Here is a 17,298-nt window from a genome sequence, read left to right on the forward strand (position 1 = left end):
TGTTTAGTCTTTGTTCACATAATTAATTGCGGCTGACAATACAGTGGTTGTCCCAAGAGCTCTCTCTCCACAGCTCTGCTCCAGGGCCGTGTTCTTTGTGCCATTTGCTCAGTAAGTGCAGAGAACACTTACAGATCTATCGTACCAAGAGTTGAACTACTTCCCTGGGAAAGCATTGTCCCATAAGACACCAGCCCAAGAATGGAAGTACAGCTGCTACAAATATAGCAGGAAGCATTTCTCCTCCATTTCTCTCACCCCTGTCACCATCCTTTGCCATACTTCCTCCCACCAACATGGCTTGGCATGGCCTGGCAGGAAATCAGACACTGTAATCACTCTTCATAGTCTCCCGCTACACTGCCAGTCTGACAGACAGCTGGAGGGTGTGCAATAGTGTTACATGGAAGGCTCCCCAGGAGGCCTGGCCAGGGAACCTCCTGCACAGTTCTCCTAGATCTGCAAGGGAATCGCTCACTTCACCCATCGGACCTGCAGCTCTGAAGCTAAAGTTAGAAGCTGTAAATGCTGCAGGGACCTGGGGTCAAGTGCTCAGTGGTATCACCCCAGTGGAGTCAGTGGTGCAAGAACCATTTAAACCCAGTGGAGGATCTGGCTCTTAATCTTTAATACAGATTAAAATCTCTTGTCCACAATGGGGTTGCCACACGCACATGCTCCAGGGGGCTACTCACAGGACTTGGATTTCAAAATGATCCCCCTTCTCTCTCAACTTACCTTCAGTGCTTCAGCACCAGTGATCGCAACTATCCTCCGGATGCCTTTAGCAATCGCTTCTTCAGAGGTAATCACAAAAGGGCCAGCATGGCTTGAGTTCTGCAGGTGTCTTTGGAAAGAACAGACATGGGCCCCCAAGATGAGATGGCTAAAAATCCTATCACTACCCTCCTCCCACTCCATCCTCCTTCTGTTCAGATACTCACGTCCCTCCACAGAACTCGACAGAAGTGATGGAGCCAGCGGCGCTGGAGGGATCGGCCAGCATGTTCTCCACAGGGATGCCAATGGAGACGACACGCACAGGATCAGGGTATGTCTCATCAAACACAGCCCGCAAGCCCTGGATAGCTTTGGCTGCTGCCAGAGGGCAATCCTTGGCATACACAGTCTGGGGAGGGCAAAACAAGGGGGATCAGATGGGCACTGCCAGCACAGACGGAAATGCAGATACAGGTTAACCGCTGTAACCAAAGCATCAGAACTTTTTATCTCACTTTCAACAAGCAAGAGTTGTATTTGTCTCTGGGTGAGCAGCCTCAACTCTCACACCTTCTCCTCTGAGACATACACCTGTTCTGTGCTAACCACTGCTTAGAGAGTTAGATTCATAGCCTGACAGATTTCAGCATCCAAATTAGCCTATGGCTAATGGCTCATCAAGGTGCTGAGTGGGTAGCATGAAGGACACAGCTGGATTTGTAGGGGACTGTGTCCACACTAGTGATTGGAGGCGGGGGGCTCCCAGTTTCTCTGGCCCTGGTGCAGCTTCCATGCTGACACCAGTGTGCTTTTCCAAACCTGGAGAACAGTAATCATGAGTACTCTACTGGCCATCCCACCAAAGCAGGGGTGGGAAAACTATGGCCCAGGGGCCGCATCCGACCCTCCAGAGGTTTTAATCTGGCCCTCGAACTCCCACCGAGGAGCGGGGTCTGGGGCTTGCCCTGCTCCAGCCAAGGAGCAGGGTCGGGGACTTGCCCCGCTCTGTACAGCTCCTGGAAGCAGGAGCATGTCCTCCCTCTGGCTCCTACATATAGGGGCAGCCAGGGGTCTCTGCACACTGCCCCACCCCAGGCGCCGCCCCCGCAGCTCCCATTGGCCGGGAACCGCAGCCAATGGGAGCTGCAGGGGTGGCGCCTATGGATGGGGAAGCGCGCAGACCTGCCTGGCCGCGCCTCCATGTAGGAGCTGGATGAGGGACATACTTGAAGTAAGCGCTGCCTGGAGCCTGCACCCCAACCCTCTCCTGCGTGCCAACCCCCTCCCCCAACCCTGATCCCCCTCCTACCCTCTGAACCCCTTGGTCCCAGCCCAGAGCACCCTCCTGCACCCCCAAACCTTCATCCCCAGCCCCACCCCAGAGTCTGCACCCCCAGCTGGAGCCCGCACCCCAACCCCCAATTTTGTGAGCATTCATGGCCTGCCATACAATTTCCATACCACGATGTGGCCCTCGGGCCAAAAAGTTTGCCCACCCCTGCACCAAAGAGATGTCATGTACACTGACAACAGGTGCAGCGAATACAGAACAGCCAGTTTATATTCTGGGAAATATTGATGAGGCTCACAGAATTCAGTTTAAACCTGTATTTTCCAGTGAATATGGGCCCACATCTTACCAGGAAATCTGAGTTTACACAGAAGAGGCCAACAAAGTACAGCTCCATACCAGTGACTGTGGTTCTTTGAGATGCTGTACTCAGGGTGGATCTCACTCAATAGCAGTGCTATGAGAAAGAATCCGCTCTGAAACATGAGGTGCAGGTACCCCTAGGATGGGATGCACACTGACACACTTGAGGAACTCCGCACGCTCTCAGCTTTGCAGTATCATTGCATCCCCCTCAGGACTGCGCCACATTACAGATCAACGCTGGCCACCTCCAGACCCAATCTAACACAAAGGGCATGCAGCTAGAAGATAGAGAGCCAGCTCCCACAGCAGAATATATTCAGGACATGTCTGAGATGAAACCTCTACCCATGAAACATCAGCAGAGCCACGCAGGGTGATCTGCTGCTGCTGTGAGGAGATAAGGGGGATCCTTGATCTGCTCTGGTCAGCCAGTTCCACACTTGCTCACACTGCACTGCTGATAATCAAGAGGGTGGGACGATAAGGACCTGGTCTGCCTAGGCAGCATGCGTCCTTCTGCCTGCCCCTCTCAACATCAGCTCTGCATTTTTTCTGCAAATGAATGCCCTGATGGTCCACTTGGCCCAGGTTTAGGAGGTGGAGAAGGTGTGCATGTGTCGCATCACCACCACCACAGGGGAGCGAGGCAGAGGGTTAACTCAATGAGAGCACGTTGGCAAGCTGAGCCTGCGGCTCCCACCATCAGAGTCCTCCAGCAAGCACCCTCTCCCCAGGACCCAGAGCTGGCACCCCTGCTCAGGCGCACCTTGGCTTCCTTTATCATTTGGTTGGCAATCTCTTCTGTTTTCTTGATCTCCTGGGTGGACATGGCCCCCCTGGCAGTGAAGTCAAATCGCAGCCTGTCTGGGGCAACCAAGGACCCTCTCTGGTCAGCATCCCCCAGCACCAAGCGCAGGGCAAAGTTGAGGATGTGGGTGGCAGTGTGGTTGCTCATGATGGGTCTCCGCCTTGGCTGCAGGGAGCAGAGGAAAAGTAATTATTAAAGGGCTCTGTGTTGGAGGAGCTGCCACGTGCCTCCTCCTTACACACCGTTGGCCTAGCCCAGTGAGACCTCACTATTCATGGGACAGAGAAGCAGGAGGTTACAGCGACAAATCAGTTCTGCTTCAGGAGAAATCTAGGTCAATGCAGGATGGAGAGACCAAAAGCAGCTTCTGTCCTCTGGGGCAAGCACCAAGGAAAATAGTTAGTCTCAATCCAGCTCCCAGGACCCCTGTCATAGAGACCATCTCCCCAACTGCTGGTTGGCAGTGTTTGGCAAGAGGCAGTGGATGCTGGACTGCCCTCAGGAGCGGGTGAGGAACAATGGCCAGGGCCAGTGAGGGGGAAGTACACAGGGAGCAGCAGGCTGCCTGTGTACAGGAGAGAAGAAGATTTTACACGACAGGGTTCAACCAAGTATTTTCTACCTACACTGAAGTCACCCGAAAGAAAAATTTCTTCAAAAAAGAACTAGATAAGTTCATGGAGGACAGGTCCATCAATGGCTATTAGCCAGAATGGGCAGGGATGGTGTCCCTAGCCTCTGTTTGCCAGAAGCTGGGAATGGGCGATGCGAGATGGATCACTTGATGATGACCTGTTCTGTTCATTCCCTCTGGTGCACCTGGCATTGGTCACTGTCGGAAGACAGGATACTGGGCTAGATGGACCTTTGGTCTGACCTAGTATGGCCGTTCTTATGTTTTTATGTAATTGAAACCTTGTAGAGACCAGGGCAGCTGGACAATCCCTTCCAAGCCAGGATTCCACTAGTGCCCCAGTTTAACCCACATCGCATTAACCCTTTAGGGGAGAACACAAATTCCAACTGCCAGCTCCTGGGGGACTCGTGGCTCAACCCTAGCTCTGCTAAATGACATCTGCAAGTCCATGACTGTGATCCAAAGCTCTCTGGGAGGCAGGAGTTCTCAGTCACACAGCATGGGACCATTGCACACTGGGCAGAGAAAGACCCAGATCTACTGGGATGCCCTGGTGGGAGCAGGCAGCGGCCTCAGAATGGTGGAAGAAAAGGAGACAGCAATCTCTCACGGGAAAGAGAGATGGCGTCACCCACCGTAGCATGGGGGGAGGGATAGTTCAGTGGTTTGAGCTTTGGCCTGCTAAACCCAGGGTTGTGAGTTCAATCCTTGAGGGGGCCATTTGGGATCTGGGGCAAAAATTGGGGATTCGTCCTGCTTTGAGCAGGGGGTTGGACTAGATGACCTCCCGAGGTCCCTTCCAACCATGGTATTCTATGATTACTCTGACTCACCTCATCAATATACAGACGGACTTGGTCTCCTACTTTCAGGCTCCCGTAGACCATTCCTATGTGAAGCACATAGCCCCCCCGGATCTGCACGTTCTTCACTGTGAACTCCGTTTTCTGTACCAGATGGAGGAGAGCACAGACACCAGGGGAGTTGTTGTTATTCCACCCAGCATCCTGGATGGCAACTAAAAAGTCCCCAGAACAGTAAGTCCCAGGAACACAGGCCTCTCTGGTAGCACGAGTGGGTCAGCCAACTTTCTCTGGGGACTGACAGTTGCAGTGGGAGCGGGGGACAAACAGTGAACTAGAAAATTAAATTAAGACCAAGGAGGAATGGTGGCTCTGGGGAGTGCAGTGTAGAGCTCAGTTAAATCACTCAACAGGTCAGGATCACGGACAAAGAGCCAAAGAGGGGGCCTGCAGAATGCTTGGCTCCAGTCAGGGCCACGGTAGTTATTTGGCCTCCATCACATGTGAGCACTCGATCATCTGTACCATTTACCTGCACACACCCCTGGGAGGTAGGTCAGGGCTGTTCTCCCCATTGTCATCAACAGGATGAAATTCAATAGTGCAAACTACTTCACTTTGGCAGGAAAAAAAAAAAAAAAGCGAATGGGGACACCTGGCCAGGCAGTCATACTGCTGGAAAGCCTCGGGGGGGCGGGGGTTCTAGTGGATCACAAATTGAATCTGAATCAGCAACATGATGCACTTGCAAAAAAAAAAAAAAAAAAGGCAAATATCATTCTGGGGTGTATTAGCAAGAGTGTGGTATGTAAAACGTGGGAAATAGTTCTCCTGTACTCAGCTCTGGTGAGGCCCCAGCTGGAGTACTGTTCCCATTCTGGGCACCATGCTTTAAGAAAGACGTGGACAAATTGAAGAGAGTCCAGAGGGGAGCAACAAAAGTGATCAAAGGTTTAGAAAGCCTGACCTATGAGAAAAGGTTAAAGGAACTGGGCCAAAAGGAAAGCTGGGGGCAGGAGAGGGGAGGGGGGGACTTGATAACAGTCTTCAAGTTATGTTAAAGGCTGGTACAAAGAGAATGGTGATCAATTGTGGTCCATCTTCCCTGGAAGCAGGACAAGTAGTACAGGGCTTAATCTGCAGCAAGGGAGACGTAGGTTCGATACAGTAACTCCCCACTTAACGTTGTCCCAGTTAACGTTGTTATGTTACGGATCAATTAGGGAACATGCTCGTTTAAAGTTGCGCAATGCTCCCTTATAATGTTGTTTGGCAGCTGCCTCCTTTATCCACTGCTTGCAGGAAGGACCAGCCCATTGGAACTAGCTGCGGGGGGCTTGGAACCAGGGTGGGCCGGCAGCCCGCCGCTCCCTTAAGTTCCCTGTGCGGCAGCTGCTCAGCAGGCTATCAGTTGCCAGCAGTTCAGCTGTCCCTCCCCCCACTGCCCTGTGCTGCTCCTGCCCTCTGCCTTGGAGCTGCTCTGGGAGCCTCCTGCTAGCTGTGGGGGCGGGGGTGTGTGTGTGCTGATGTCAGGGTGTCTCCCTCCTCCTGTACCCCATCTCCACAGAGCGGGGGGGGGGGAGAGGGGGTGCGTGCGACAAGTAAGTGGAGGGAGTGGTGCACTCCAGTGGGATAGCGTGGGTTCATCATCACGTTCAGTGTCCACAGGGAATGTTTGCAGCCACTGCCATGCGTCTATTCTGTCTCCTCCCTCCACACATTAACAACGTGTTAACCCTTGAGGGCTCAGCCAAGTGCTAGTTCGTCATTTAGCAGCAAGGCATCCCCTGGGAAATATCCCACCCTCTGACTCCACCTCCTCAACCAAGCTTCACAATCATTGGCGAAAAAAATTTCCCTGGAACCTAATTCCCCCATTTACATTCATTCTTATGGGGAAATTGGATTCGCTTAACATTGTTTTGCTTAAAGTAGCATTTTTTAGGAACGTAACTACAATGTTAAGCGAGGAGTTACTGTATTAGGAAAAACAACAAGGAGTTCTTGTGGCACCTTAGAGACTAACAAATTTATTTGGGCATAAGCTTTCGTGGGGTAAAACCCACTTCGTCAGATGCAGGGAGTGGAAAATACAGCAGGCAGGTATAAATACACAGCACATGAAAAGATGGGAGTTGCCTTACAAAGCGGGGGGTCAGTGCTAGTATTAGGAAAAACTTTCTAACTCTAAGGGTGGCTAAGCTCTGGAACAGGTGTCTAAGGTTGGTGGTGGAATCCCCATCACTGGGGGTTTTGAGGAACAGGTTGGACAAAACGCCTGCCAGGGCAGGTCTATGTTTAATGGTCCTGCCTCAGCACAGGGGGTGGGATCAGATGACCTCTTGAGGTCCCTTCCAGTTTGACATTTCTAGGCTTCTATGATTGTACAGATGGGGAACTCATGGCCTAAGTGACTTGTTTGTGGTCAAGCAAGGAATTGAAACTGGGTCTCCCAGAGCCTAGGCCAAAACACTATTCACTGCACCACTCTTCCTCTTCCTTCCTGTCCCAGCCCCACTGTCTTTTCACCCCTTTTCCCCAAGAATGGCACTCAGGGGATGGTTCTGTTTGTATGTCAGCACACAGGCGCCTGGTCCACTTACATCCTCACTGCTGTCATCGTCCTTGACCAGGTAGCCCTCGTCGTAGATCTGCCCGCCCTGCTCGGCGTAGAAGCAGCTCTTGTCCAGCACTATGCCACACTCCTGGCCCGTGGACACTTCCTCCACAAACCTCTTCTCTCTGCGGATTGCTTGCACAGTGGCTGTTGGGCTCTCAAATTCTGTCGCCAGTGGGAGAGGCAAGGTCAGTGAGACAACAATCCCAGCCATTTACACATAGCCATAGACATACAGGCCCAGCAGCCACCTCTGGAGTGCTCGAGCAGTTGCTTAACAGTTTAAGACAAGAAGTGAAGAAAGAACAGTGTCAATGGAACCTGCAGGGGGACCTTTAGCCTGGGTGGGGAAATCACGGAGCTAGTCAGCTCTTTGGGGCAGGGGCTGCCTTTTGTTGTGTCCATACAGCATGGAGCACAATGAGGCCCCGATCCATGACCAGGGCTCCAAATAAATCAGAATACTCAGGGAGCAGGCCAAGGGCTCAGTAATGGACCAAGATATCGGGAAATCCAGGGAAAAGGAATTTCCAGGGATGCCCAGATACAAAGCTGAAAAGGAACCACTAGAGGGTCCCACTTGTCAGGCAGGGAGTGAATGAGCAGGACAGTTCCTAGAGCAGCCAGACAAATCGGTTCCCTTTAAAAGTTTTCCCTGGCTCCAAATGGTCAGTAACTTCAGCCAGGCAGTGGATTTGCCCCTCTGATTTGCACTATCCTCCACCTACCTTTGTTGGCAGCTGTCAGCCCCTGTCATGGTTCTCTCCCCTCCCTCATCCCTAAAGGTTGCCAGACGATCACCAGGCAGGGGAAAGGGGTGAGATTCAGGAAGACACAAAGGCCCCCTCGCTCAGCTATGCTGCGAGGTGCAGCAGAGTCCGCAGACTAGCCTCCAGGCCTGACCCCATGCAAGACCCACGAAGCGAGGCTAGGGGCAGGGGAACCATTTGGAGGACACTTTATCACATACCGTAGGCACCACTAGGATCCGACGTGTAGTTGTACTTAGGCGAGTCATCGGTTACCTCCAGTCCCCGAGTGCGGAGCTCTTCAATAGCATAGATGTCCAGCATGATGCGGTCTTCCGCACCGTCTCCCTTGCCCTGAGACTTCAGCTGAGAATGGCAACAGATGGAAGTGTTAGGGGCAGGGAGAGGATCCCTTAATACTGCCATAGGGATCCAATCCTTGTGCATCGGCTGGTTGGGCTTTAGCAGCACATGCAGGGCTGGAGCCATGACAGGGGCAGAATGGACACCCGACATTCTGGACCAAGTCTAGTCTATGCTGTAGACCTGCATCAAACACACCGATATTCACAGCTTTCCTCTCATTCACAGCGAGTCTGCCAAGAAATCTAGGAGGCAAGAATCCAATGGGATGGCAGGGATCCATGTTATATCCCCCTTTAGCACTCTTTGAAGGCTGCCGGGTGAAGAATGCTCTGAAGCAGGGTGACTGGCAGCACAACAGCACTTTGGTAGCAATCCCATCCACCCACTGTGGGGCACTCCCTGCACCGCTATTTAGCTACTGCTAAAGGTCAGGGCTAGCGAGGCTTCTGCTCATACTGCGCCTGCTCTACAGCAATTCAGCTGCAATGCAAAGTAGCCAAGCTGTGAATCTAACCCTGCACTGGATGTGTCTGACCCCACAGTGCCTAGCTCTGCACTACTGAAGTGCCCCCAAGGTGCTGAGTGGGTAGCATGAAGGACACAGCTGGATTTGTAGGGGCTGTGTCTACACTAGTGATTGGGGGTGGGAGGGCTCCCAGTTTCTGGCCCTGGTGCAGCTTCCCTGGCCCTGGTGCAACTTCCATGCTGATTCCAATGATGGGACCACAGGTCTAGGCGGAGCACTAGGGTTCTAACCATCAGATAGCTCAGCTGCATTCAGAGTATGCCTAGATCACGCAGCATGGCCTGAAGCCTGACTACACCAGTGCTCCCACAAGCAAGGCTGCACCATCCTACAGTAACGGGGGAGGGGGAGAGTCTCTTAGAAACTCTCCTGTAAATAAGGCCTATTACTATAGGGTAGATTAAAAACATGGCATCTTGGATCTATTCTCAGGATGAAGGTGCATGGAGCACTGTTGTACTGGTCACTGTAGAACTGAGGTGCAGTAAATTCCTGCTTTTCCCCCCCTTCATGCAGAGACAGGCTCCAGCATGATGAGCCAGGTGTCTTCCCGGTCCCACAAATGCAGCATTACGTGGCAGGAGTCCCAGATCCATATAGAGCAGTGGTTCTCAACTGTGGGGCCACGAGCTAGTTTCAGGGGGTTCCCGAACACCAGCACCCTGCAAGGAAGAAGCCCTGAGCCCCAGTACCCTGCAGGGCAGAAGCCTGGAGGCCCCGCCCCCTTCTGCTGGGCCTGGAGTTTTTATAGCATGTTGGGGGGCCTCAGACAGTAAAAGTTTGAGAACCCTGACGTAGAGAACCATCTACACAGAGATTGCTGTTGGCTACACCCCCACTGTTATTCATCTGTTGAAGAAGTCTTAGCCCAGCCTAAAGAAATACAGTGAGTCTGCTTCAGGGAGCCGTGGGATGAACACAAGAGGCCATATTTTCAGAGCCTGTGAAGTGGCACAGACAGAACACGGGGGGGCACACATGCCAGGGCAGATGCAAAGGCAGGTTACCCACCATCACACAGAGGTGTGAATCTTTGCATGAGATGTTTGGAGTCTCTGTGGACATCCCATGTCTCTGTGGACAACGTGGTGCTCCCGATTGTTGAGATTACGAGAAAGGAAGGAAGGAAAGCAACACGATATCTGCACAGCCCCCATGAACATACATGGGAGATAGCAGGGCTGATTCTCATGCAACTTGCTCACTGTTTACTTCTGGGAATTCAGCCTTCAAGAGGGCAATAGGGAAAAAAGCTCCATGAGACCTGGCAAGGAGCTAGGCACCCTGCTAGAAGGCAGAGGTTCCCAGTGTTTCACCATGCAGAGGCGGCCTGCACCCTCAGGATCTGCCCTCCAACCAGATTTATTGTGCTTTGCCCCAGCCTGCCCCAGGACCCAGCAACATGGCCCAGGGTGCTCAGTGTCAGATTTCCTAGGAGACACCCTGTTGTAAAGGAGCAGAGTGTTGTCCCTTTAAACCAATAACAAAGGAGTCCTCCCACACCTGTGCCCCCTGCCTATTCCTTGTAGTAGGGTCAAAGCAGAGGGGCTGGTCTTTACCTGAGCCATCTTCCGCACTTCCTCGAAGCCTTCCATGTCCACAGTGAGGCCCTTCTCCTCAGCAATGAGTCCAGTGAGATCCACAGGGAAACCATAGGTGTCGTACAACAGCCAGGCAGTGTCCCCTTGGGAGAAGAAACGGATCAGTCAGGTCTCCCACTAAGATACCCACTACTCCTCCATCAGAACCCTCCCGCCTGGAGCAAACCAGCTCCCAAAGGGCCTGGGACACTTCCCTCAGCAAACGGGGAGGCCTATGAGACTCGGCAGTGGACCTCAGAGATTTGCCTGGCTAATGGGCACTGGCAGTCGGTGGTCACAGTGCCGGGGTCACAGTCTGCAGGACACCTGTGGGTGGATCTCAGTCCAGTCGCTAGTGGACAGCTGTCTGCAGTAAGATGTTGCCACTCAACCAGAACAGGAAGAGGTTACTCACCCTGTGCGGTAACTGACGTTCAAGATGAGTGTCCCTGTGGGTGCTGCACTCCAGGTGTTGGTGCGTCCCTGTGCCTTCGCTTGGAGATTTTTACAGCAGTACTCATACCGGTCGTGCACACGCAGAGCCTGCCCCCCCGCCCCACACACACACACACTCCGAGTGTACCTTAATAGTACGCATGCGCGACCGGTCTCTTCAGTTCCTTCTCTACAATGGAAGCTACCCCAACTCCAAAGTAGAGGGAAGGAGGGTGGGTAGTGGAGAACCCACAAGGTGAGTAACCTCCTCCTCTTCTTCAAGAGGTGTACCTGTGGGTGCTGCACTCCAAGTGACTTAAAAGCAGTCTATCTCAAGGAGGTATGGACTTCAGATTGGGTAGAAATGCAGTAGATAATACAGCTCTGCCTAATCATGTATCCGAGAGAGGGCCCTAAGTAAGGTCATAGTGTTTAACAAAAGTGCGTTCAGAAGACCAAGTGGTTAGTTTACAGATGTCAGTCAGAGGAACTTTGCGTAGAAAAGCCACGGAGGTAGCCATCGATCTAGTGGAGTGAGTTCTGATGTCTGCTGGAAGCGTAACTTTCCGTATCTAATAACTGAGTCAGATACAGTCAGAAATCCATTTTGAAAGTCTCTGGGTAGAAATAGGTGTCCCTCTGGACCACTCCGCAATGGAGACAAAGAGTCTAGAAGAATTCCTAAAGGGTTTGGTTCTATTCAAATAGAAGGACAAAGCCCTGCATCGTCTAGGGTATGCATTGTGGATTCAAAAAAAGAGTTTGCATGTGGTCTAGGAAAGAAGATCGGCAGGTGTATTGGTTCATTGATGTGGAATGACAAATGGCCCTTTGGAAGAAATTTGGGGTATAATCGAAGGGTAACTTTGTCCTTAAAAAATAGGGTATATGGTGGGTCTGCCACGAGAGCTGCTATTTCTCCTGCCCGTCTGGCAGAAGTGATTGCCACTAAGAATGCTGTTTTCATAGAAAGGTGTAAGAGGAAGCAAGTGGCTAGGGGTTTGAATGGTTGTTTAGTTAAGCAAGGTAAAACTAAGTGAAGGTCCCACAGAGGGGTAGGAGGTCTAACGTCTGGGTATAGGGATTGGAGTCCTTTGAGAAAACATTTAGTGATCGGATGGGCAAACACAGAAGTATCGTCAATTTTGTTGTGGAAAGTTGTAATAGCAGCTAGGTGGACTTTGGTGGAGCTGAAAGAAAGGCCAGATTGTTTGAGGTCTAACAGGTAGTCAAGTATAAGAGGAAGAGGTGTGGACATAGGAGACAGTTGTTTAGATGAGCACCATAGTGTGAATTGTTTCCACTTTTGGAGATAGGTGGTGCAAGTAGGTTGTGTTCTGCTATGTAGGAGCACTCTTTAAACTTCCTCAGAGCATGCTAGTTCGCTTTGGGAGAACCATGTAGGAACCAAGCTTTGAGGTGAAGCATGGACAGGTTGGGGTGGAGAAACGATAGGAGGTTCAGAACGAGAGGCAACGAAATTGGTGGTCAAGTTGACATTCTGGTGAGGAATGGGAACCACGGTTGTCTGGGCCACGACAGGTCAATCAGGATCACCGTGGCACGATCTGTTCGTATCTTTGTCAGAACTCCGTGGAGAATCAGGATCGGGGGAAAAGCACAGAGTAAGTTCCGGTGCAACAGAATCATAAATGCATCTCCCGGGGAGCGTTTGCCCAGTCCCGCTCTGGAGCAAAATTCAGGGCATTTCGTGTCCTCCGCAGTCGCAAAAAGGTCTGTGGTTGGATAGCCCCAAATGCGGAATAGATTGGTGATTATCACCTCGTTCATCTCCCATTCATGGTCCCAGGGAAAGCGTCTGTTTAATTCGTCCGCTGTGGTATTCCTAGTTCCAGGAAGGTAGGCAGCTGATATCCAGATATTATTGGAAACAGTCTCAAGCGGTGACTTGAGGACTGTTGTGAAGTTTTGTTGCCAGCTGCTTTATGGTGTCGAAGCGATCAGACGGGAGAGATGCTATTCCTGCCCAGGAATCGAGGTGTGCTTCTAATGAATTCCAGGTGCTGGGTAGGAATTAATGTGGATTTGTCTTTTGTTTATTTGTAGGCTGAGGGATAGGAAACAATCGACAGTGAGTTGCATGAATCGAAGCGCTTCGTCAAGCGTTGAGGCTTTAACGAGGCAGTCGTCTAGGTAAGGAAATATTATGACTCCTTGCTTCCTGAGGTGGGCAGTAACTACGGCCAGGAGCTTGGAAAAAACACGGGGGGGCAGTGGATAGGCCGAAGGGTAGTACCCTGTATTGAAAATGTGTCGAGCCGAGAGTGAAACAAATGAAGCGTCTGTGGGCTGGATGTATTGTCACATGAGAAAACGCGTGTTCTGTAGGTCAAAGGCTGAAAACCAATCGCCCTGCTCCAGCACTGGGATTATGGTGGCGAGGTTCACCATTTTGAACTCTTGCTTCTTGATAAAATTGTTGAGCCGCCTGAGGTCGAGGATCAGTCGCCATCCCCCGGTTTTCTTTTCTATTAAGAAATAATGGGAGTAAAACCCCTTCCTTCTGTGTCATTCGGGCACAAGCTCCACTGCTCTCAATGGAAGGGGATGCTATACTTCTTGCAGGAGCAGTTCTGAGGAGACACGGGAAGGGTGGGTGGGTAGGAGGCATGGATAGGAAGGGGATAGAATAGCCAAGTGTGACGACCTATAAAACCCACTCATCGGTTGTAATGTTCTGCCATTGATGGAAGAATGGTCGTAGGCAGTGTCCAAAAGTAGGGACAGGCGCTGTAAGCACTGAAGTGGGAACATGGGTTTTGAAACCCTCGACCAAGGCTTCAGAGCTGCTTGTTAGTCGGAGGGGGTTGAGACGCTGCCGCGGAATTGGGGCGGCGACGCTGGTATCTGGGTCTCTGGTGTTGCTGCTGTTGTTGCTCGTGTGATCTCTGGAAGTGCTGGGTATATATGGGGTAGCGTGGACGGTGGTAAGGTTGGTATCTATATGGTCACCTTCTGGTTGTGTGGATTTATATTCCTAAGGACCGGAGGGTTGCCCTTGAATCCTTCATTGAATGAAGGACGTCGTTCATTGTGGAGACAAAGAGTTTGTCGCCACTGAATGGAAGGTCTTCAACGGTACTCTGGACCTCTCGAGGAAATGAAGAGGAGAGCCACGAACCTCGGCACATGACTACTGCTGTAGCGGTGGATCTTGCTGCAGTATTGGCCGCATCGAGGACCACTTGAAGAGCAGTACGTGATATGATTTGTCCCTCAACGACTAAAGCAGTGAATTGTTGTTTCTTTTCTTCTGGAATGTCCTCAATGAAGTCCATGAATTTGTTGTAATTTTTGTGATCATATTTTGCCAGCACAGCAGTATAATTAGCAATTCGAAATTGTAGCGTGGAAGATGCGTATACTTTACATCCGACCAGATCTAAACGCTTACTGTCTTTGTCGGCTGGGGTGGAGCAGGGATACTTGTGTTTGTTCTTTTGGTTGACTGCATCTACCACCAGCGAATTAGGTGCTGGATGAGTGAAAAGGAATTCAGAGCCCTTGGAAGGGATGAAGTACTTGCAGTCTGCTCATTTACAGGTAGGTAGGTTTGCAGCAGGAGTCTGCCAGATGGCTTTGGCTGGTTCCAGAAGGGCTGGGTTGATTGGCAATGCAATCCTGGAAGAAGGCGGCGGCTGCAGGATGCCCGTTAACTCATGCTGCTGTTCAGGAACCTCCTCCAGATTAATTTTTAATTCCCTGGCCACTCTCTTGAAAAGGTCTTGAAATTTAGAAAAGTCATCTGAAGATGACGGGGGAGGAGGAAGCAGGGCTTCGTCAGGCATTACAACTGGGTCTACTGGGTTAGAGACAGGTCTTGCCTGATCCTGCACTTGTGATGGTGCTGTCTGGTGTCTGGCATCCGTGGCAGGTTTGTGAGTTTGTGTTAATGGGCAGGTGTCGGGCCTGGTTGAGGTGGCATAGCGAGTGTGGTCTCAGGGATAGGGTGCCCACGGGGCACAATATTGCCACTGCGGTGGAAAGGGCATAGGTGATGCCATCCAGGGATCTACACACCACGGGGCAGGATCCTGAGAGTAGGACGAGCTGATGTTTCTATGACCTCTTAATTGGGGTCTGAGGATGAGAGACTTGGTATGGTGAAAAATCCTCCTGCAGTCCAGCTTCCTCCTCACTGGAGGAAGGCTGTTCGGACCCTGGCTGAGAATTTGGAGAGAAGCAGGTGTTCAGTAGGGGTGACTGCAGGAGGTCACTTGATGACTGTGTAAATTGCGATACTGGAGCCCCCGTGTGGCGAGGGCGGTGCGAGAGGAATCTGCTGCAATGAAAAGTTCCTCTGCACCGGTGTCTTTAAAAGTCGTTTGGCTGCCAGCCAGCTCAGCGGGTGCTGGTGCCGGGAGAGCGGTGACAACTTGCGGGGGGTCAGGCATACCAGCCCGCGTCAGCGCTGCGACAGAAGCGGTGCCAAACGGTGCCATGTGAGAGGCAGGCAATTGGAAGCCTGAAGCCTCGGCACTGGAGCGGTGTGCTACCGTCGCAGCCGGGTTTCGCATGGCGCCGGAGGAGCCCGGCGCATCAAAACAGCTCAGCCGGGGAAGCGCTGGGAGGGAGGCAGGAGACCTGGCCAGAGAAGCCTTCTCCTTCGAAGTTCCCTTTGCGGGTGACAGAAGGTGATGGTTTATGGAAGTTTTCTTTAGCTTCTTTGAGGCGGGGGGGCTGTGGCGTGCAGCGGAGCCAGAATCAGTGCCCGGGTCTGAAGCGGACCCTAAGGATTTTTGAAGCAGGAGAAGCTTTAGCCTCAGCTCCTTGTCCTTCCGTGCCCTAAACTAAAGTTTGCTGCAGTGGGCACATTTTTGGGGAATGTGGGACTCCCCCAAACATTTTATGCATCTGGAATGGCCAGCTGACAGGGGATAGCACCCTTACAATTCAAGCAGCACTTAAAGCCTGGAGAGCCAGGCATGTCGGAAGCGGCTGTGCTGACAGGAACAAAGAGAATTTTATTTTTATTTTTTTAAGAAAAAAAATAAACGCACGCTCCAGGTAACACTAATAACGAACACTCTGGGTAACAAACTAACTAAAAGGGTAAAAGTAACAAGGGAGAAAAAGTTTTCTAGCAAGTCTGCTGAGCTCCGTCTCAGGCCGGGACGGTAGAGAGGGAACTGAGGAGACCAGTTGCGCATGCGTACTATTAAGGTCCGGGGGGGGCAGCCTCTGCACGTGCTTGACCGGTATGAGTACTGCTGTAAAAACCTCCGATCAAAGGTGCAGGGACACACCAACACCTGGAGTGGAGCCACCCATAGGGACATCTCTCGAAGAAGAACCAATTGTTAGCAGCCTCATCAGAGAGCCCAAGGACTGAATAGGCCATGGAGATGGGATCATCTTGTAGGTCACAGGTGAGCCAGAGGCAGGACGGTGCATGGGGGGCTCACTCCGCAGCTGCCCCTGCTGTGATAGAGGGCTTCAGTCTCCAGTACCATCAATCTGACACCTTTCACCCTGCTCAATTCACAGGCAGCCCAGCTGAGCCCTGACTGACTCCCAGGTGGAAAATGCTGTTCCGCAGCAGATTTCCACAGGACACAGCTGGTGTGTCGGGGCAGGAGGAATCCCTGGAAGCCTCATTCAGCATGAAAGGAGTTAAACAAACCTTACCAGGGATCGTTTTACTGTCTCCCAAGCTCTGGATCTTCCGGTCCAGGATGCGGCGCCCTCTACTGAGCGTTTTCAGGAACTGAACCTCTTCTTCATTGATAATATCCTTCACCATGAACGGGTCCTTCTTTAGCTCGGGGAACGCGTCGCCCTGCAGACGCAGGAGTAGCAGCCATTAAGAGCAGAGATCAGCATCAGACAGCAGATGGAGTCTCCTACCATGCACAACCTTGGATTCTCATGCAGTCACTGTGCAGCAAAGGGACCTACCAGCAACTGCACCACAACGTCGACCAGCGAGGCGAAGAAGCCCTTGGGGGCATTGAGCTTTTCGTGGGAGTAGCGCACAGCCCGCCGGAGAATCCTTCTCAGAACATACCTGCGGGAACAGCACAGAAAGGGGATCCTCACTCGGACATTACGCCCCTCTCCCCTCCTGCCAGTGGGATCCGCCAGCAGCTAAACATGGGCAATGCAAATACTGAGAGCCTCTTCCTCAGCTCCTCTCACCTAGTTTTGGAATCCACGCCCTCAACACCTGTGGGTGGGAGATGAAGTGTGCTGGCAGAGTGCAGGGTGTGGGGAGCAGGACTAGAACAGCAGAGGGGCTGCATGTCAGGACTGAGGGACATCAGCACAGCTGTGTGAGAGACGAACATATGCCAGGCTGCATCAGACCCAAGGTCCATCAGAGGAAGCTGTAAAAACCCTACAGTTATAGATGTGAGATAATCTGCCTGCAGATTAGGTC

General features: G+C 51.9%; 1 protein-coding gene across 2 annotated transcripts in view; it reads right to left on the reverse strand.

Annotated features, from left to right (window-relative positions):
• Positions 1 to 17,298, reverse strand: part of AARS1 (alanyl-tRNA synthetase 1) — a 49,541-nt gene that overhangs the window by 17,911 nt on the left and 14,332 nt on the right. For both annotated transcript variants that reach the window (XM_073307194.2, XM_073307193.2), the window contains exons 8-16: positions 16,818 to 16,926; positions 16,548 to 16,698; positions 10,443 to 10,567; positions 8,213 to 8,357; positions 7,229 to 7,407; positions 4,656 to 4,769; positions 3,144 to 3,350; positions 945 to 1,129; positions 739 to 847 (exon numbers count right to left, since the gene is read on the reverse strand). In XM_073307194.2, coding sequence (XP_073163295.1) covers positions 739 to 847; positions 945 to 1,129; positions 3,144 to 3,350; positions 4,656 to 4,769; positions 7,229 to 7,407; positions 8,213 to 8,357; positions 10,443 to 10,567; positions 16,548 to 16,698; positions 16,818 to 16,926 — 1,324 coding nt within the window. The remainder of the gene's footprint in view (positions 1 to 738; positions 848 to 944; positions 1,130 to 3,143; positions 3,351 to 4,655; positions 4,770 to 7,228; positions 7,408 to 8,212; positions 8,358 to 10,442; positions 10,568 to 16,547; positions 16,699 to 16,817; positions 16,927 to 17,298) is intronic.

This window comes from Lepidochelys kempii, chromosome 12 (genome assembly GCF_965140285.1).
Source record: "Lepidochelys kempii isolate rLepKem1 chromosome 12, rLepKem1.hap1, whole genome shotgun sequence".
Taxonomy (NCBI): domain Eukaryota; kingdom Metazoa; phylum Chordata; order Testudines; family Cheloniidae; genus Lepidochelys; species Lepidochelys kempii.